Here is a 21,652-nt window from a genome sequence, read left to right as displayed (position 1 = left end):
TACAATTGTGAACTTTTCATGTTAACACATTCATATATCATATCATCTATATATATATATATATATTAAAATGGCATTGACCATTACATTGCATGAAATTCACATGGACTGTTTCGCGTCTTACCAAATTATAAACAGGTCACGTGTTCCGTTTTCTTCACCTTCTTTTCTGTTTTATTTTTTTTTTTTGAGGTCACGTGCCCCCTCATTTTAAGAAATTGCACAACATGTTTTATTCAAATCATTCACTTTGAACCATATGGAAAATAATGAGTACATTATAAGAAAATAAATTAAACTTTCAAGTTTTGTTGTAATTTTAATATAAGTTTTTAATTAAACTTTTATGTTTGTAAAAATTTTAAAATGACTTGGATTTACTAACCAAACTTATAAGTTTGTTATAGTTTTATAAAGAGTTTTTAATTTTTACAATTCATTGACTAAATTTATAATAATTTTGTTATAATTATAGAATACTGTTTGGAATTATTAATTTTTTCCTAAAACATTTTTTGTAATTTACTCAAAATAAATTAAAAATTTATAACTTCAAAAGATCTTTTACCAAAATGAGTACACATAACACATTATATCCTGTAATTAAAATATGGTATAATTTTGAATAGCATTTTATGCCTGAATAAATTTTGCATGTATATTATTGGCGGCGAAATCATGAGAAGAGACCAAACAAAAGTGTAAGTTTCATAATCATGACCGATTAGTGCGCAATACTGAAGCTCTAAAACCCCTATTCAAATGCCAACTAATGTGCAAATTTGATCACTAATTAAACTATAGTATACCCAATGTCTTGTGTACATTAAATTATGTACCAAACCCACAGCCAAATCAATTAATTTAATTTGCCTTTTGAGTTGCCAGCTCCATCACCATCACCCTGTCCATGCCCCACTGTTCCATTCTCCGAAATCTAATGCCAAAATGTTAGCCAAAAGAATTCCAGATATTTACACACACGCCCTTCAGTGCTTTATTTCTCTCTTTTTCTATCTTCACTGCCGAAACCCGAATTGTCCTGCCGGGTATTCAATGCCGAACGGGTCGTGCGAGTTGAACAAACCCTGAGCGAACGCGTTCGAGTTGTAGGCCGAGTTCTCAACCCGCTGGGTTCCGGGCCCGCTTTGAACCTCCTCCTCTACAGCCCTGCCGAACTTCTGACGTGGCAGCTCCACGAGGCACGCTTGTGGGATGGAAGGGACGTACATGTCATGGCTGGTATTGTTGTTGCTGATGAGGTGTCCCTGAGTTTGATGAGCTGAAACTTGGCAGCCGCCCCCGCCCGGGCCTAATTCTGGCATCGTTCCAACTCCGGCGAGGCTCGCCCAGTCGAAGTTGCCGGAGCTCAGGTTCTGAAGGTTAAGCTTCTCCTCCTGTTGTGTAGTTCTCAGCGAGTTCATCCTAGGCAGGGCGAAGTACCGGTCGTTGATATCCGGCAACGACTCCAGCATGTCGTCGAACTGAGACGACGACGACGACGAGGAGCCGTGGCTGTACTCTCTGGCCTGAGCGCCGGGAATGGGTTTTTGGGCGCCGGAGCTTTTCTTGTAGATGCGACACAGAACCCAATCATCCAACTGCAAACCCGAAATAACCCGATTCTCATCAGCAAAACATGATCAAACAGTACTTAATTAAATTAAATTGCACAGTAATGAAATTGAATTGATTTGTCACCTTTGTGCTTCCATTTTTTCTCGACGGCTCGGAGAGTCTATATTCATGCATGATCCAATTCGTCTTTGTTCCTTTCGGAGCTTTACCCACATAGAAAACCAGAGCTTTCTTGATTCCAACCCTTCTTCCTTGCGTAGTTATCACCTTATCTGTTCCGGTGGCTTTCCAGTACCCTGAACCGGCAACCCGGTTAGGTCGCGACCCGTTCGGGTATTTCCGGTCTCTTGGGCTGAAAAAGTACCATTCTTTCTCTCCGAATATTGCTTTACCTGAAAGCCAATCACATTCAAACCCATATTCAGTACAATTACAAGAAGAAAATTGAAAGCTATGTATGAATGATCTTTTAGGATCGGATCTTACTTGGCAAATCCCACGGGTCGAATTTGTACAAATCGATATCTCCGATTATCTGCAGAGAGAAGTGGTGGCCGGCGACTTTACGGCATAGATACTGAACCATAAGCTCTTCATCGGTCGGGTAGAACCGGAAACCCGGCGGCAAGCTCAGCTGCGAAAGCGGGTCTGACACCGGCAATCCCATTTTCCCAGGATGATTTTCTAAGCAGAAAAAGTGAGATTCAGAAAGCGAAGAAAGAGACGGAAAATTGTCTAAATTATTTATTTTCTCTCTTTTCTTTTGTTATTTGTCCGAACCGTAGAGAGAGAAGAGGGGTTTATTTATATAAGGCATTAGCGGTGATGTGGAGATAAGCATGACCGTCACCTTCTCACAGTTCAAGGTGGGACCCGCAGCTTCATCACCGTTAAAAATGCGACACGTAGAAAGAGGTTCGACTTTATCGAGCGGCCGACCTTATCCGAAAGGTTAAAGCCAGCGGAGCTAAGCCCAGGTGCATGAACCCCCACGAAAACCCCCCGGTGACTCAGCATCTCCCCTCGACGCGTGTCAGTTTTCCAGCTACTTATTTCCCAAAGCCTGACCAAACCAACTCGATCCCAAAATCATTGACTCTTGCGCACAATTAAACCGACTTAATCCCAAAATCATTGACTCGTGCACACAATTAAGGTTTACGGCGGTAAAGGAGTAATGAATTTTTTAATTCAAAATATTTTTATAATATTTTATTAACCAATAAAATTATATATTTTACCTTTATAACATCTTAATCATATGATTAACGTCACCTAATTAATATTTAATACGAGGGCTTTATTTTTGTAGGTCTCACAAATAAATTTAATAAATATATTTTGTAAATTAAATGAAGCATAATATATATATAAATTCATAATAATTTAATTTAAACTTATCAAACATTAGGCATAATTAAATTTCACGTACAATTTGAATAGATGGGAGAGCATCATTATTGTAGTGAAAATATATGTATGTTTTCTGAAACAGGAAGGACAAGGCCACATGGATTGGCTCAAATACAAAGAACAAGAGATGATTGGGAAAACGCCAAAGGCAAGATCGCATTTTTAGAGCTATTGATTGAAATTTTGATATGAAAGAGGGAGAGATTTGTGAGATAATTAAGTTAATTGGGTGGAATGGAGAATATCCAAACTCAGATATTCCGCCAGTTGTCAGGGGGATGAACCTAAAAAGAATAAATTTTATAAAAGAACCAATCAATTAAATACCATTTGACCGTTTACATTTTAAAACCAAAAAGAAAAAAAAGAAGCAGATATTTTGCGGTTGGTTACTTAAGCGTGATTTTCACGTGGGGATTAAAACGGGAAGAAACAAAACAAAGTCGGCAAAAAAAAAAAAAAAAAAAAGGAGGTTGGGAGGCATTGAGTGTAGGACACGTGCTAACACGTGGAGTGTTCCGAGGAGGGGAGTGGGGGCCTTGAAAAAGTTAGGCGGGAATTTAATTTTCTTTTCTTTCTTTTCTTTTTAATTTTACTGGGGATGGGGGGGTGGGGGGCGCGTTCCAATGGCGGCGCCACGTTTGGGGGCACTTTTGTCACTTAAACGCGTTTCTTTTCCTCCTCCGGTTATCTTTTCTTGTTTTTCTACGCCTTTTGCTTTCACTCCTCAAACTCCTACATGGCATGTACGGAGGAGGGGATATATATATATATATATCCACTTAGCTTGCAGTATTCTATTTACAAATTATAACTTCAATTTCACAACACTATTCATTCCAATATTTTAGTATTATCGCTTCCTAATTTTGACTTTCACTAAAGTTTTTTGGACAGGCTTGAGGCTGTGCACTAATCTACCCTGATAAATACACCTCACTGCCATACTCTCTCATTTGCAAGCCTCACTCTTTACTTATTTCAACTTTATTATGATAATTATTGTTGAATTTCAATGATGCAAAATAACGCAAATCTTATCTTTAAGAATCCATAAAAGTTATAAGGAAAAGATATTAATTAACTGAATACTTCTTTTCTATTATTGTAACCAATTCTATAGAAAAGACAAGACGTGTTGTTCTCTTAAAGAACGCGTTCTTCTCTTAAAATAAGAAGTTTTCACAGAAAAAAATCGAGTCAAATATTCTCCAAAAGAGTGTTGTTTTCCTTCCTTAACATATTGAATGTTACACAACATAAATTCGATCGAGCCATTGTGTTAAGGGAATAACAAAGCAATTACTACCCTATCATTGCCCCATGCAACGACAACCTATCTCATAAGGCATTATTTTACCTAAAAAACTACTTATCCCGAGGAAGGGGAGTCTTACTAAACTCATTTCATGCTTAACCTAAGACGACACCTTGTACTATGTGCATGACACATGTCCCACCCATCAACAACAAGGGGGTATAAATACCTAACCTTGCATTTCTAAAGATCTTCTCGAAATCTTCACCTGCTTATTTATTTGGAGAGACTTTCTCCTAGACAACATAATATGCATGTTCATATCATTTACTTAATTCTTTGTAACATTCACTTACTTATGCATAGTACCATGGTAACCATGTCTAATGTAGGCATTAAGGGCCCACGTGAGAAAAATTCTAGCATGGCTTCTGACGTGCACTACCTTGCATAGCCATTTTGTGAGATAGTAGAGCATTCCCCCTAACAATTACATCAATCTCTGACTTCAATTTTTTTTTTGTTACTTATTCAAGTTCTATAACTACTTATTCAAGGGACTCAAAGACAATTGATTTCTTCCCAAACAACAGGCTAAACTCTTTCCCAAATACTAGCTTGCCACTTGCCTCCCGACTTGCAAACCAAGATCCTTACTCGACTTCCGCTCAACTTGAGCTTTTCATTTTATAAATTTTACTTATTGTATTTCCAGCAACAACATCTATACATATCATTATTTTTAAAAAATATCTTTAATTTAGGGTTCATTATTTCATTTTTTTAAAATTTTGTATATAAAAGGAAAAATTTTGTTTATAAAATTTAAAATATAAAAAAAACTCTAAAAATAAAATTGTAGTCAAACAAGCCCTTCATCATTTTAGGTTAACGAGGCACAGTAAATGTAATATATATATATATATATTATTTTATTTTTAATTAAAAAGCACATAAATTGACTGATAATAAATATTGTATAGTGTTTTGCAATCTTTCATTAACTAATAAAATTATTTTTAAACAAGTGACATTCAGTTAGGATTACCCATTTAATATAAATAATCTAATTAAAGAAATTTCTATGACATCTATAAATACTTTATCCTGTACATTACAAATAGAGTGATTTATGAGAAAAATTACGTATTGTACACATAAGAAATATACCATACAAAGAAACTTCATACATAAAATACCCTATAATTACCATTGTAAATTATTTAACTAAAATTAATATTATTTAGAGAATATAAATATAAAACTTATTTAATGTATTTAAATTTGAACTTTATATAGAAGGTGCCATTACAGACGACGAGGTTAGGTCTTAAGGCTACGAAAGGGCGAATTGAATGGGCACGTGGATGGTTCTGGGGGGTTGGCGGCGAAAGTGTCAAAATAGGATTGGGTAATTTGAAATAGATTGGTGGGTCAAAGGGGGCATGCCCTACCGCCCCTCTACACTTTCGCTGCCTTCGGGAGTTGATTTAGTTTTAGTCCCAAAAGTCATTCAAATTATTGGGTTTTTGATTTGAGGGGAAGGGGCTTCTTCGCTCTTCTTTGTGCGCCACGTGGAAGCTTTGATTTTACAAGTGCGTCACTTTGGGGATTACAGCGACGTCACCTTTTCTTATGCCATGCGTCCTTGACCCGACCTCTCCCCTCCGCATCCGATTCCGCGTCGTTTCTGTGTTTAAATATTTTTTTTATTAGATAAAAGGTAATTATCCATCCTCTTAAGATTATTGGATAAAATATAATAAATGTATTTTGCTTTAGAATATGATATGATACATTTATTGTATTTTATTTTTCATATTTAATTAGTTGATGATAAATATATTAACTCTGGCAACAAAATAATATATAATAAATGTACCACAATATATATTTTTTATTATTTAATGTCAAAGTCAATATATTTATTTTAATAAATAAAACTAATAGATTTGGTTAACTATTATCGGTGGAGTAATGGTTAAAATATAATAAATGTATTTTGATTTTAGATAACGTATAGTTATTATATTTTATTTTTTAATTGCAAAATAATTTATTAATTGATAAAATGTTACAAAACACAAAACATTTATTATTAGAATTGTTTTCTAACTAAAAATAAAAGGAATAAAAACAATAGGGTGCTTTAATTGCACCTCAAAACAATAGTTAGTATTACTAATTAATAAAAAATGAAAATTAAAAGGCAAAGAAAAAAAAAAAGACTTGATAAATGAAAATTAGGGGTGGGTGTTGAATGATTTGATTTGATGCACACTCAAATTCTAAAAGATATATAAGTCACAATATTACAAAGATATTTTAAATTATTATTTTATTAACAATAAATAATGGGGAGTGTGGTGAGCCAAGCTCTCAACTTAAGGTATCTAAAATTCAGCGTAAATTTGAGAATCAAATCAATTTACATGATTGGTTTGATTTGGGATTCAATTTTTAAAAATATTATTTTTTTATTCTTTAAATTATTTTTTCGTGGCTGATATAAACTAGAGTGTGTTTGATTGTATTTAGTTGGAAAAGAAAAATATTTTTTATTTTTCATGAAAAATAAAAATTACCAGAATCAATTTTTCATAGAAATTAAGTCAAAATATGTTTTAAATGGTTGTATCATGAAATTAAATTTTATAAAAAATATTATATGTCAAATAACAAGAATGAAATTAAATTTTTTGGATATGACAATTTTTTATGAAAGTTCTATGCTATCAATAAGGGTGGAATTAAATTTCTTTAGTGTTAATCAACTTCAAAAAGTGATTTACGCAAGACTCCACGCCAAAAGTGATTTACGCAAGACTCCACGCCTGCTTTATACTTTACATAGTGCGGGCCAGGACCCAGGAGCAGTGCCGAAAATGGAAAGCCTATCTCCATTACCATCCCTCATGTTTTAGCTTCCCCAAAAGACCCCCCTCATCTTGAAAAATTACATTGCCACCCCCCTTGTATTTTATGAAATAGATAATCCAGTGTGCACAAAATTTAACATAAGAAGCAAAAGTTAGATATATTTGTACTATCACTTTCACATTGGTGGAAGGGATGGAATGAAATGGTTGGTAGAGATAAAAGTGAAATAGTAAGATTTAGGTTATGGGTTTAAAATATAAAAATAAATTTTTAAGAAAATAAAAAATGATATATAAGTGTAATCTATTTTTAACTTTCATTTCATAACAAAGTATCGTAGATTGAAGATGTTTATTCTTGTAGTAACAATTCAAAAGAATTAACAAATGCGCAAAATATATATATCTTATATACTTACCCAAACTATAAGTAACTAAAAAAATAAATATTGGGTATTATCTTATGATATTTTATAGATACCTAAAAAATAAGCTCAAATTGGGGGGGGGGGGGGGTCTTACTTTTATAATTCTTCCAATTTATATTTTATTAATGTTAATTTAATTGTGATATGAGATCAAGATATGTCTTGTGATATCTTGAAATGTTTTGAGTTTAGAAGACCAAAATAGGGGATGAGAATTATTATTAGATGAGATTTAATCATTTTGAACAATTATGAAATCAATATTTCTTATATAAACAAGTGACGTGGTAGCTAATAGTCAAATAAATAGTGGTCAAGCATGATCCTATATAATATAATATATAGATTACAAAGTTCACTGCTACTGTGTGAGCTATATATATTATTCTATGCAGCAAACGACGTAAAATTTTAAAAATATAATGATCCGTTCACCAAATTAAATTAAATTAAATACTACGCCATAACTCCTTGTGACGTGTTTAAATTCAAATGATAGATTATTATCTCTCAATAAGCAAGCAAGCCTTCCTTAGTATTCTTGCTTAGAAAATTAATTAATTGAGACAGGAAGAAAAATTGTGAAACTAGTGCTGATTTAACGCTGTCACAACAATTTTTTAAAATTTATTTATTTATAAAAAGAGCATTTTTAGGGATCAAATTAACTTAAATAATAGGGAATCAACTCGTCAATTTTTTTAGGTTCACTTACTTGGTAAATAAATGTGCGTAACTTATGAGTTAATGCACATATTTAAAATTTATTCAAGAAAAGAATAAGCATGAAGTGTCGGTGATAAATAAAAAGACATGAATGATGTACTGTGGCTATGACCCCATCGAGCAATGGGGGAGAGGGGAGCTGAATCCGTAATGAAGAAATAGTAATAATACATTGTCACAGCAAATGTGGGTAGCAAAAGGGGCCACTTACGCGCATTTTGGCTTGGTACAGAAACGCCAAACATGCATGATGAAAATCAGGAGGCGGCGGCGGCAGGCGCTGGCGCTGGCGCTGGGCTTCTAATTTGAATGTTCTTATTCATCTATCTTCTGTTTCGATGATATTTTTTTATTAGATAATAAAAAAATATAAGTGTCAGTATTTATTATATATTTTTTTTATTATCTAATAAAAAGATATCATCTACATTGAGAGGAATAACATTACTCAATTTGATGCTTAGAACCCAAGAACCTTAAGACCGATTATTATTATTATTATTATTAGAGATGGTAATTTCTATTCTTAAAACTGGGTTTCTTTTTCTCGCTGGAGTGCACTTCTATTATTAGAAAGGATTTTTTATTTATTAATTTAAAAGTGATTTTTTTTTTTATTACGCTCCATTACTAACGTCCTCAACCACCCCGCCCCTAAAATTATACTGAGAAGGTAAATCGAAAAATATACCTGAGTGACCAAGATGGTAGATCTTAACACCACTAATATCATTCCTAAGATTCTTTCTTAAAAAAAAAAACATTAAATTCACACTTAAATTAAACTCACACTTAAAGCTTCCTGACAAGCTTTTTAGTCTGTCCCAATTGTCACTCAACTATGCCTCTGGAGCTTTAAAAGTGATTTTTTACTATTAAGGTGGGGTGGGGTAGGGTACGTGTGGGGGTGGGGATTTTGCTCACTGCCCCCCAACCTCCAAGGCAAATCCAAACCTATCTATACGTGGGTGTGTTTATTTATATATTATTATTTATAATTCAAACTTATATGTTAATTGTTAAGTTTGTAAAGAATTAAAATGCGTTAAAAATATTATTTTTATTTTAAATTCTAAATCTTAATTTTTGTTATATATATTTTTTTAATTTCAATTATAGATATCTTTTAAGTTAGATGGTGTAGTGCCTCCTAATTTTAAATATTATTTAATTTTTATTACATTTTTTGAGGATAGATTTGGGGTGAGTTCAATATATATATATATATACATATATATTTTATCAACAATTTAATGTAATTTGAACAAGTGATTTGGGCGACCGATTTTTAGAGCATCTCCAATGTGTAACACTAAATTTGACACCATTTTGGTATCAAAGAGGAGTTTACACCAAATTTTACAACATCAATTTTTTTTTACTCTAATGTGCTCAATACCAAATTGGTGCAAAAAATATATTTAAAGAATATTTTATAAGTAATTAAATTCAACAGAAAACGCATCATCAAATTCATTTGGCCAATATTTTGATGGTTATGGAGGAAATGGAGATGATTTTTAGAATTTTTAAATGGTAGTTTATAATTAAGTATAGAAAGTATTTTATTTTTAAGCCATGTTATCTTTTATTTTAATTTTTTTTATTTTCATCATATATTTTTAATTTAAGTTAATGAAAATGTTATTGCTTTTTATTATATTATTGAGTTTTTGCATTAAGAATATTATCTTTCTATCAAGTAATTATTGAAATAATAATTTTTCATATACATAAACAAAGTTAGTTCATTTTTTATTAACATGGTATTTATAATATATATTAAATATTTTAAAATATATTCAATATTATACTCATTTTATAGATCTTAATAAAATATTTTCATCAGTATATATTTTTTTTATAAAAATTTAATTTATATTTTTAATTATTAATCAAAATATACAAATATAATAAAAATAATAAATGATATAAAGGGAATAATTTGTTTTGAAGTTATAGTAAGAAGGGAACAATTGAAAATTAAATCAAAAAATAAATTTAGTGTTGGTGAATAGTATAACACTAAATTTGGTGTTATAATTTGGTCTTATACTATTCACTAATATCAAATTTGGTGATTGAACTTTGTGTCCAACACTAAATTAGTGTATTTATTAGAGTATATTTTGACACCAAATTAGTACTAAACATCAATTTGATGTTCTGTTAGACCATGTCATAACTATGGTGGGGTTTATTTTTCTTTTTTGGTTCATGTTAAAGAAGACCTCTCACTCGGACTCCATGATCTAATTCATATATATTTTGTTAGTCTGGATGATGGTACTAGAAAAATAAAAAAAATTCACATAAAATAAAATAAAAAGTCATTAAAGTGAGTCTCGAATGTTATATCGAGGGAATCAACTCTGTCTAGTTCGTTTTTTTTTTATAGATACTTAAGGTGTGTTTGATTGCATTACTTAGAATTTAATTCTAAGTAATATTGCATAGAAAACAAAAACCACCTCACTTCCTTAGAAAATGAATTTTATAGAAAGAAACTTTAAATGCTTGTACCATATATATTTTTTCATAAAAAAATTAACAGTGTTTGATTATTTTTTATAAAAAATATATAATAATTATATATTTTTTATGATAAATGTATGCAATCAAACACACTCTTAGATCAAGATAGAGTTGTGGCACGGTCTTAATTTCTTCATAAGTTATAGTAACACATGATTTAATTATTAGAGCTTGGTTTTTTTGGGAAGATATGTCGTTATCGCTACTTTGGTAACTTAATTTTTGTGGATCGAGTACTGGTAGTTGGTACTAGGGGTGTGCACGGTGCGGTTTGGGAAGGATTTTGTAATACCCCGAGAGCCCAGAGAAGTTAGAATATATCGAGGATAGTGTAAGAAAGGAAACAACACCAGCTTGATACCTTTTGGGCTGAATGTTGGCAAAGAACTCCCAAGTTAAGCGTGCTTGACCTAGGGTAATCCAGGGATGGGTGACCCCCCTGGGAAGTTCGCGTAGGCCCATCAGGGTAAGTTGTTCCGGTTCTTCCTATCGCTCGAGCGGGATGTTACAGGTGGTATCAGAGCTGACCCTTGGCGAAAGCGGTCCGATGAGGGCGGGGAGTGGCGCCGGGGCTTGAGGGCCTGTACAAGGAGCGGCTTCTGGCAGGCTTCTAGGATGGCAGCCCCCAAGGGGAGAAGGTCTGAGACCAGTTGTAAGGTCGCATGACGAGGACGTCATGTGCTCAAGGGGGGGAGAATGTAATACCCCGAGAGCCTAGAGAAGTTAGAATATATCGAGGATAGTGTAAGAAAGGAAACAACACCAGCTGGATACCTTTTGGGCTGAATGTTGGCAAAGAACTCCCAAGTTAAGTGTGCTTGACCTGGGGTAATCCAGGGATGGGTGACCCCCCTGGGAAGTTCGCGTAGGCCCATCAGGGTAAGTTGTTTTGGTTCTTCTTATCGCTCGAGCGGGATGTTACAGATTTAATAAGCCAAACCGCATGTGCGGTTTGGCATTAAACCAGACCACGCGGTCTGGTTTGGTGTGCACAAACCGCACTAGACCGCACCGCATTTACAGTACGATTTCCGCGGTTTGATGCTTCTTTATTGTTTCATTTGGTGTTTCCTTCACTAACTTATAAATTTTTAATTAAAACATAAAAATCAATGCATAAAATCATAATTTTTAAATTTTTATAGTATCTTGGAGTTTAAAACAAAAATAAGTTACTATCTAATAAAAAATACAAATTTAAAAGTTTTAAATCTACAACATAACAACATGCTCATAATATAAAAATAACACAAAAATCCACAATATAATTCATGGTCAAGAAAGTATATATTTTTAATTTATTTTTTTAATTTTTAAATTATTAGATATTTTTAATTTTTTTATTAATATACTACTTGGCCGGTTTGGTTTTAACCAAACCAAAAAAATCACAAACCGCAAACCGCACGGTTTGAGAATTTCTCAAACCGTGCCAAACCGCACCCCCAAAAAATCGCACGGTTTGGTGCGGTGCGGTTCGGTGCGGCGGTTTCCGCGATTTGACGATTTTTTTGCACACCCCTAGTTGGTACTGTTGTCAAATTACTTTTGTTTTAATATTAATAGTAATGATTGGAACGAGTTAGTAGATGGGATGAGTATGAATGCGGGGATAATATAGAATTTTCGCTTATTTAACTTCAAAATACTGAATTATTAGTTTTCCTTTTTAAGTATTTCAATAAAATTAATTAATTTTATTCTTCACTTCCGTCACTCCGACTCCGGCGTAAAAGTGCAGAAAAGCCCTTTGCCGGATCAAATAAAACCAGAGTCTATTACTGAATTCTAAATTTATAAGTAAAAATGAAACAGAGCAAACTCAAATTCAGGGTAATTAATGGTCTTGAAGAAGATAATAAAAATAGTTAATCTGTCATTTAGTATAAGCTATTGCCATTTATGGGTCTTAGTTAAATTGTCTATATTTCCAGGGTAAATGATTTTTTTTTTTTAAAGTATATTGGTTCGGAGGAGTTGTACACAAATGTTACGCAAGTCCTCAATTCAAATGGGAAATTAAGTTATTAACTCAATTGGCAGAGAACAAAATATCTCTCAATGTCCCAATTTTGAATAAATTTTAAAGATATTACAAGAATGGAGAGAGGATTTACAATTTTATCAACAGTCTTCTGGTTTCTCACTTCTCTGCAGGGCCTTGGACTTGCTCTTGGTGCCGCGCTGATGGATCAAAAATCAGCCGCCATTCTCCGCTCAGTCATCGTGCTGTCGTTCCTTGTAGCCGGAGGCTACCTACGTTCAACGTGTCCCGGACTTCATAGCATGGATCAAGTACATTTCGATAAGCCAGCACACATGCAAGCTCTTGTTGGGAGCACAATACAAGCCCCACGACACCTACCCATGCGCTGGCGCCGCCAATATTGCTACTTGTCTGGTCGGGGATTTTCTTTCCATAAAGATGGTGGGGCTCGGGGCCGCAGCCATATCGGTAGTGGTGGCATTGGGGATAATGCTCTTAGGCTACAGGCTTGTGGCTTGCATTGCCCTGATGAGGATTGGAGTGACAAGAAAATAGGCATTTTGTCAATTTGTTAGATGAGGCCTACTAATGATGAGTTAGAGACGATGCAGATTGGAGTTTCATAAACACTTCATTGTCACTGATTCTATGAACTTCCTAAACTTTGTTTGGAGACATTAAGGCTGTTATAATCTTGAGGAACATTTCACCATGAAAATATAGGAAGCAATAGAGGTTTGATCATGTAGCTTTCAGCATCATTGATATGAATTATATGAGGCAACCACAAGCGACAAAATTATCAGACCTACGCACAAAAACAAAGAAAAAAAAAATCAGGTACACCGTTTGCAGATTGTTTTCAAAGAGATCCTATCTAATAAGGCTTAGTAATGGTATTAAGATGATACAAGATTTATGGCATTGAGGTTTATGGGCCTGGGCTCATTTTTGGAATATTATTATGGGTTTCTCCCTGAAAATTCATTGAACAAACTTGTCAATGGTGGCACTACAAGGGGAAAAAAAAGTTACAACTAACAACCCTAACCCTAGTGGGGAGGGAGAGTGAGGCCATAACTTAGTGATGGGTTCTAGCTAGAACCCAAGGTATATATACAAGAAAAGGAGTTTCATCGAAGATGTCAAGGGAGAATAAGAAGACAAAAAATGATGCAAGCTAAAACTACATCAAATAAGTCACGAATTATGTTTTGACGATGAAAATTAAACACACAACTTTAAAGAAGTATTTGATAAGATTTAATCGAGTAATTGAATGCTTGTAATCGAGTAACACATAATGATAAAATAATTAATCAATTATGTGCTTGTTTTACTCCAATGTTATGTTAAAAAAATCTTGATCGAGTAAATCATAATGATAATCAAATAAGTATTATAATAGTCAATTAATTATACTCATTAATCAAGTAATAAAACTAAAGCAAAATAGGATTACATAAACTAAGAAGAACGTGCCAATCGAAGTATTATATAAACTTAGTCGAGTAATTAATTTTATTAATCAAGTAAAAAATATGATTAAAATAACAAGTCTCTATACTTGTGTCATTAATCAACTAAAAGAGAAGTGTTAATTGAGTAACTTATTCTTTAGTTAAATAACCAAAAAGTCTTGCTCAAGTAATAAATCTTCAGTAACATAACAAAATAATATGACAGGATCTCTTTATGTGATCTTAACGCCATAAATCTTATATCATCTTAATACCATTACTAAGCCTTATTAGACAGGGTCTCTTTGAAAACAATCTGCAAACAGTGTATCTGATTTTTTTTTTCTTTGTTTTTGTGCGTTGGTCTGATAATTTTGTTGCTTCTGGTTGCCTCGTATAATTCGTATCAATGATGCTGAAAGCTACAGGAAACCTCTATTGCTTCCTATATTTTTATGGTGAAATGTTCCTCAAGATTATAACAGCCTTAATGTCTCCAAACAAAGTTTAGGAAGTTCAAAGAAACAGTGACAATGAAGTGCTTATGAAACTCCGATCTGCATCATCTCTAACTCATCATTAGTAATAGTAGGCTTCATCTAACAAATTAACAAAATACCTATTTTCTTGTCACTCCAATCCTCATCAGGGCAATGTAAGCCACAAGCCTGTAGCCCAAGAGCATTATCCCCAATGCGACTACCGATATGGCTGCGCCCCCGAGCCCCACCATCTTTATGGAAGGAAAATCCCCGACTAGACAAGTAGCACTATTGGCAGCGCCAGCGCATGGGTAGGTGTCGTGGGGCTTGTATTGAGCTCCTAACAAGAGCTTGTATGTGTGCTGGCTTATCGAAATGTACTTGATCCATTCTATGAAGTCCGGGACATGTTGAACGTAGTAGCCTCCGGCTAGAAGGAACGACAGCATGATGACCGAGCCAAGTATGGTGGCTGATTTTTGATCCATCACTGCGGCACCAAGTGCGAGTCCAAGGCCCTGAGAAACCAGCACGCTGTACAGCAGAGAAAACAAAGTCTCAAAGAAGTTTGCGGCTGTGGGTTTGAGTCCTGCCATCCAATAGGTTATGGTGACGAACACGGTGGGAAGAACAAGCTCCATGGGAAGGTCGCCGATAGTCCTCGCCATGAAATACGATGAGAGCCTGTACATCCCCGAAGATCTTTCCTTTTCGAGCATCATACGTTCTTGTGGAAAAGTGAAAATGGCTTGAAACAGAGGGAAGAAACCCCAAAATCCAGAGTAGAAGAATAGAAGCCCTATCTGCATATGTAAAGCCAAAAGGATTGATGATAATTTTCCAATTTCAGTTTGGATTTATTTATTCTTGTGCAATAACAGAATCCTTTTTATATATGCTTCTTCTTAATTTGGCAAAGCCTTGGTCCCGCTATGTGGAGTCCCGCACACACAATAACCCCTAAAACTAAAAAGAGTAGCGAAAGTATCTTACCTGATCTTGCAAGTGACTGACATCAGACTGCCACCACAATAACCCCGAAAGCAAAGCCACCACCAGCACCTGTCCGATCTTAAGGACAGAAAACGATTCGTGTTTCCTTTCTTTCATTCCTCTTCTAAGCAACACCGAGAACTGTTGCCACCAAGTCGTGGTCCACCTTGCAGACTGCTTCACTTCCAATTCCTCGCAACGGCAGGGGCCGGTTTCTTCTGCTTCCGCCTTCAAGTTTTCGGCAAGTTTGTTTTTGAAAGCCGAAACCAGCATCTGTTTAACCGCTTTCGGCTCCTCCCGCGAATCACTGGATGGAATACCTACCACCACAAACACATATTTCTTATTCGGAACTAGCATCACAGTCACAAACATTTAATTAGTCCCCAGAACTCATATGAAATTCACATTGCATTACAAGGACCATTTGTGCTGCAATACATTTTGATTTTGGGCAACTCAATCAATTTTTTTTGGGATTAAATTATAGTACAACCGGGCAACAAATTGACAATCCTAATCCAAGAATACCTTAATTAGCATCCTTGAATAACAAAATGAATTAGTATAGTCATACCATTTGCAAGATCCAACATGAAATCTGAAGGATTCATGGCAACTAAGGGGGCATATCCAACGCTTGAAAAGTAATCCATCGCTTCAGCTGCCTTCCCAAAATACAGAGGATTTCCCTCTGACAATAGCAACACCTTATGAAACATGTAGAACAGCCTGCTAGACGGCTGGTGTATTGTCATCACAACCGTTCTCCCTCCATTCGCGAGCTCCACCAGCGTTGACACAATGCGTTGAGCTGTTGTCGAGTCAAGCCCCGACGTGGGCTCATCGAGGAACAGCAGGCTTGGGTTGATCAGCATCTCTTGGCCTATGCTAACCCTTTTCCTCTCCCCCCCAGACACACCCCTCAAAAATGGCCCTCCTATGACGCTGTTCTTGCATTTTGTCAATCCAAGCTGCGTGATTATGGCTTCGGCATGAGTGGTCTTCTCCTCTTTGGAGAGACTATTAGGCAACCGAAGCAGAGCAGTGAAAACAAGCGTTTCCGTTACAGTCAAATGGGGGTAGAGAACATCATCTTGTGTCACAAATCCTGTGTTTCTCTTCATAATGCTGGAGAAAGTCTCGCCATTGTATGTGATTTTTCCACCAAGATGGCCGCCAAGACGGCCTCCCAGAGCTGTTAGCAGCGTTGTTTTGCCGCTACCGGAGGGGCCTAGCATGGCTAGCATCTCGCCAGGATGCACTATGCCACTGATTCCCTTCAAGATTGTTTTCTCCTCGGACTTGGAGTTCTTTATCAGTCCAGGTTTCTTGGGTTTAATCTTGTAAACAACATTGTCAAACTGTAGAATTGAATATGAACAAAATCAGAACAAATGGCTTTAATTAATTTTTAAAAAGATTGAAAACCCATCCTTAATTTTGAATTGGAATTAAAAAACCCCAACAAATTAAAGATTCATCTGTTTATATCAAAGAATACCAAGCAAGAAAACTAACTCAATCAGTAAATAAAAGCTTGAAAAAGGGATGAATCATTGTACATCTTTTACAAGACAATGAAACAAATACAGAATTATTTATACTTTGAGCAGAAACTCTACGAAGAAGCAAGCAAGCAAACATACAAACAAATATATATATATATATATATTTCAAATCAGTAAGAAGTTTATATGTAAAATTGACCGTGATTTCTTGATTTGTGAGATCGTATGAACTCGAAAATTTCAATATATCAATAAACCATATTCATGTATGTACATGAGAAAGAACCCATAATTGGCATTAAGATTTCAAAGTAAACTAGACATATGGGTTTTCTGTTAATATGTATGATAATGATAATGGCTTCAAGAACGCATGAATCCAAGAACATAAATATATAGAAGCCATGCATGTGTTTTAATTTCTTCAAGACGATGCGTACCTTCAAAGTAACAGGACGATTGGCTTTCTTGAAGATGGACGACGAGGTTTCTTTCTCTTTGACGGCCTGCGCCTGTGCCTCCATGTCCACCATCTCTTCTTCCATGGCTCACCGCTCCACCCTTTCTCTTTCTCTGGCTTCAGAAGAAACTTCTTGCTTTCTATGTCTAAAAGTAAAATAGAGAAAGAACAAAAACAAAAGGGGGTACGTGATGAAATGAAAGATAAATATATATATATATATATATATAGAGAGAGAGAGAGAGAGAGAGAGAGAGAGAGAGAGATGCAGCCTGATTTACTCGGCAATTCGTAATGGCATTAGTGTGGGGGAGTTGAAAAACCTAGGAAGCGAAATATATAGAGTATTATATATATATGATGATGATACGGATGATGTATTGGAATCATGCGAGAGGGATGAAAGGGTCAGGTGGGCGGCGGTGCAACGGTGGTGGTAACAAGTGTAGAGGCATTCCCGGCTCTTTTAATGGAGTTTTGGGGGGGTGGTTGTTTGTTGTTGTGTTGGTGTTTCCTTCTCTCCTTCTAGCTCCGCTTTCCCATCTCTCTCAGGATTGCTTTTGAATTCGAATTATGGCTAGTGGGATGACGTGTATGGATCCTGTGCGTTAAACTTGCCAGGCAATCTTCTAACCCTCAACCAGAATTAAGTTCATGTTATCCCGCTTTATATATGATTTGTGTGGGATCATTCCAATTTTTAAGGTCTATGGGCATGGGCCCATTTTGAAATATTATTATTGGTTTCTCCTTTTGTTTTTTTCTTTCACGTTTCATGTTTTTATTATTATTGTGCTTTATTTTTCAAATAAGTTCTTATATTGTGCTTTATTTTTCAAAAAAAATCTCATACACAATTACTCGAGTAGTTACCTTACGTAGATAATAGGTCTTTGTATTTAAATTATTAATCAACTAAATAAAATTTGTAATCAAGTAATGTAACATCTTACTCGAGTAATATTTAAAATAAAATAATTATTACAGAGCATTAAATCCGTGTAGAGTTAACCTTTACAGAAATTTCAATTCCATTATATGGCATGAAATTTGAAAGATATGCTCCAAAGAAAAAGGAATGAAATTTGAATTGTAAAAAAAAAAAAAGCAATAAAATTTGAATTGGCAAAGAAAAATGAATGTTTCTCATATGACATAAATTAAATTTGAAATGTATTAACTGTTACCTTGCCAAAGAAAAATGAATGTTCCTCATATGGCATGAAATTTGAAATGTATTCATATGACATGAAATTTGAAATTTATGCCAAAGAAAAAGAAAATGTTTCTTATTTTCTCACATATATATAGTATGAAATTTGAAATATACTAATCATTACTTTGTCAAAGAAAATGGAATGTTTCTTGTTTTCTCATATGGTATAAAATTTGAAATATACTAACCGTTACTTTGTCAAAGGAAAAGGAATGTTTCTGCAGAATTTCAGGAATGAAGTTTTTACCACTGGGTGAAGATTCAAAGCCACACACACACACACACACACACACACGCACATATATATATTAAAGACACGAGAAGATGATTATAGACAGACACACATACATACATACAACCCAAGCTGATATGAATATCTTGAAAGTCATTCTTGAACCAAAGAGCTCCAAATCAAACATCCTTAGTAGACTGTAAACCAGAGAGATTGTATTCCACTTTTATCCTTCCTATTTCTGTGTATTGTGAGAAGCTATTCACTGTTGAGTGCTTTATTGTAAGATTCTTTGAGTGATATGCTCTTTTAACCTTTTAAACTATTTTGGTTTGTGCTTGAGCTCCGAAAAAGCATTTGTAAAGGTTCCAGTTGCTTCTCATAAAAACTTTGTAAAGAGGTTCTAGCTTATCCCATTAAAAATTATACAGTAAGTTGTTTAAAAATCTTTAATGAGAAGTTAAGGTCATGGATGAAAGTAGTGGGGCCGAACCACTATACATACCGTGTACTACATGGTTGTTAGTGATGTGACCTAATGTTAGATTTAGATGATGTCTATCAGGCTTATTTAACATTTGATGTATCTTTGTATATATTAATGTTAAAATTATCTTCATTCATTACTCTCAAATTTTTTGTATGAATGAGTTTCTAGATTTCATGTTAAGGATTTCATTCTTAAGCTATTAAGAATATGTGATGAGTTTCTCTGATAATGGGATTTCTTAAATGTTTTTGGTTCTTAGATTTTTCAGATGGTGACTTTGATTAATCAATTATGGATTGACAAGTAAGTTTATTACTTTGATTAGTATGAGGTACTAACAAAAAATATGGTGAGTCGCATAATACAGAGCATGTGATGCTTATAATAAACTTGTGGGTAGTTGTTGGAGAACATCGTACTAAACATGACACTGATGAAAGATCACGTGGCATGGTGGATAATGGTCTTGTTATTTAGCTTCGATTGTGTAACTGATCCTTTGACTTGAAGTGACATAGTTGTCTTGTATGTTGGTGTGTGAGATTTGCTGATGCACTGAGCTATTCAATTGCTAGGTGGGGATGTTTATCTTATGTGGTTTTGTATCGCTGGTGTATGGAGGCAAGTACTTGCGGATAGGAAGAAGTTTTAAATGGGCTAATCAAGGAGACTTAGGCCAAGAGTCATAAGCAATTTGGATTAGATAGCTTGGAGGAATCACAAGAGTAATTGGGTCAAAATATTAAAAACATTGTTCTAGTCCAAGTGCAACAAGATTAAAGGCATTTGGGCCAAAACACAAGAAGGCCACATGATTTGCGCGTTTTGGGGCCTAAATTATTATGGACCTAATGTGCACTTATTTTATTTCCATATGGGCTTCATGTTTTGGGCCTTAGTTATTTTAACTGTCTAGTTTTATTATTTCATATTGTATTTGGTTAGGCTAAAACTTTCCATCTTGGGCTTAAAACCTTGTTTTAACTTAAGCCCATCCTTGTTTTACTAAAGCCCATTTGTTTGGCATTAGGTTTAGGGTTGTGTTTGCCTATAAAAGGCTGCATTCACGTGTAGAGAAGGGATTTGAAATTCGAAGGCAAATTTGAGAGCTTTTATCTTGTTTTTTAGAAGAACTTTCAGATCTTATCAAGTGAACACTTGTGGTGAACAAATCTGACTTCTATCCCACCTTCTCGTCTTGTTCTTTGGAATGGCGTATATACCTTTGGTTCTTGATTCTCCATAATCATTAGGTCAAGGTTTTTTTTTTTTCTTTCTATTTTTATAAATCTATTTTAATATTTTTTGGGGTTTTGTTTTTGATTTGATCTGTGGGTTGCATATCGGTATATGGGGTTCACATTAATCCATCACTCTCATTAAGTTGTGGGAAATGTCCTATGTGGTCTACTGTTAGTGTGATAGGAAAGTCTTTAGCCAAGGCAAAATGAATGATCAGGAAAAAAGTTTTTTGTTGTGTCATCTAGTCACACCGATGAGATCAGACACATAGTTACTAAGTTTGTGAGTTTATCACTCCATGACTCTTGCTTGGTCAAGACGTTAAGTGATGGAAGGATTGTATTACATGGTAAGTATCAGTTGTAATAGGTTCACATATGAATAGACTTCATTACCTTTTATATTGTCTTCAGCGGTTGCTAGGTGTTTACTCTGGACCATTAGAACGTCTCGAGAAGATGGAGAAATTCTTGAGATGGGTCGAAGTGTTTGATTGGCATCAAAAGGGTTCGGTATTATCTAATTGTTATTAGGTGGTGAACCTAGAAATTCAAACACCAGATAACATGGCATCCTTAATTGGATTTGTGCATTTGTTATCTTCTTAATGTCACTAAGAGTTAATGATGGGTTTAAACATGTCATTAAGAGTTGATGATGGGGTTCATTAAGTGTTATTGGATTGGATGTAACTAAATGGAGGATCATGTAGCATGAAGGACAAAACTATTGATTGCTTTTGTAACTGGTCGACTGTTTTTC

The 21,652-nt window shown here is 34.6% G+C and overlaps 2 protein-coding genes across 2 annotated transcripts; both read right to left on the bottom strand.

Moving 5' to 3' along the window:
- Positions 1–686: 686 nt before the first annotated feature.
- Positions 687–2,359, bottom strand: LOC127810811 (NAC domain-containing protein 72-like). Its single transcript, XM_052350364.1, has 3 exons — positions 2,065–2,359; positions 1,702–1,970; positions 687–1,601 (listed from the first exon to the last, which is right to left on the bottom strand). The coding sequence occupies exons 1-3, from the start codon at positions 2,243–2,245 to the stop codon at positions 1,020–1,022; spliced, it is 1,032 nt and encodes a 343-aa protein (XP_052206324.1). The 5' UTR covers positions 2,246–2,359; the 3' UTR covers positions 687–1,019.
- A 12,461-nt stretch (positions 2,360–14,820) lies between these two features.
- On the bottom strand, positions 14,821–17,901 carry LOC127811980 (ABC transporter G family member 9). Its single transcript, XM_052352210.1, has 4 exons — positions 17,691–17,901; positions 16,317–17,103; positions 15,740–16,059; positions 14,821–15,549 (listed from the first exon to the last, which is right to left on the bottom strand). Exons 1-4 carry the CDS (start codon positions 17,793–17,795, stop codon positions 14,884–14,886), a joined length of 1,878 nt encoding a protein of 625 aa, XP_052208170.1. The 5' UTR covers positions 17,796–17,901; the 3' UTR covers positions 14,821–14,883.
- Between the last annotated feature and the right edge of the window lie 3,751 nt (positions 17,902–21,652).

The sequence above is a fragment of the Diospyros lotus genome, chromosome 10 (assembly GCF_014633365.1).
Source record: "Diospyros lotus cultivar Yz01 chromosome 10, ASM1463336v1, whole genome shotgun sequence".
NCBI classification, from domain to species: domain Eukaryota; kingdom Viridiplantae; phylum Streptophyta; class Magnoliopsida; order Ericales; family Ebenaceae; genus Diospyros; species Diospyros lotus.
The sequence above is the reverse complement of the archived record's forward strand: the minus strand, read 5'-3'. Positions and strand labels throughout refer to the sequence as shown.

What these genes read in the sequence shown, in the direction of transcription:
- LOC127810811 (XM_052350364.1), bottom strand. Translation starts at nt 2,245, where the DNA reads ATGGGATTGCCGGTGTCAGACCCGCTTTCGCAGCTGAGCTTGCCGCCG. An exon ending in CGACCCGTGGGATTTGCCAA is followed by an intron (nt 1,971 to 2,064) that starts GTAAGATCCGAT and finishes ATTGGCTTTCAG; the next exon opens with GTAAAGCAATATTCGGAGAG. An exon ending in GAAAAAATGGAAGCACAAAG is followed by an intron (nt 1,602 to 1,701) that starts GTGACAAATCAA and finishes TCGGGTTTGCAG; the next exon opens with TTGGATGATTGGGTTCTGTG.
- LOC127811980 (XM_052352210.1), bottom strand. Translation starts at nt 17,795, where the DNA reads ATGGAAGAAGAGATGGTGGACATGGAGGCACAGGCGCAGGCCGTCAAA. An exon ending in ATCGTCCTGTTACTTTGAAG is followed by an intron (nt 17,104 to 17,690) that starts GTACGCATCGTC and finishes TCAATTCTACAG; the next exon opens with TTTGACAATGTTGTTTACAA. An exon ending in CATGTTGGATCTTGCAAATG is followed by an intron (nt 16,060 to 16,316) that starts GTATGACTATAC and finishes TTGTGGTGGTAG; the next exon opens with GTATTCCATCCAGTGATTCG.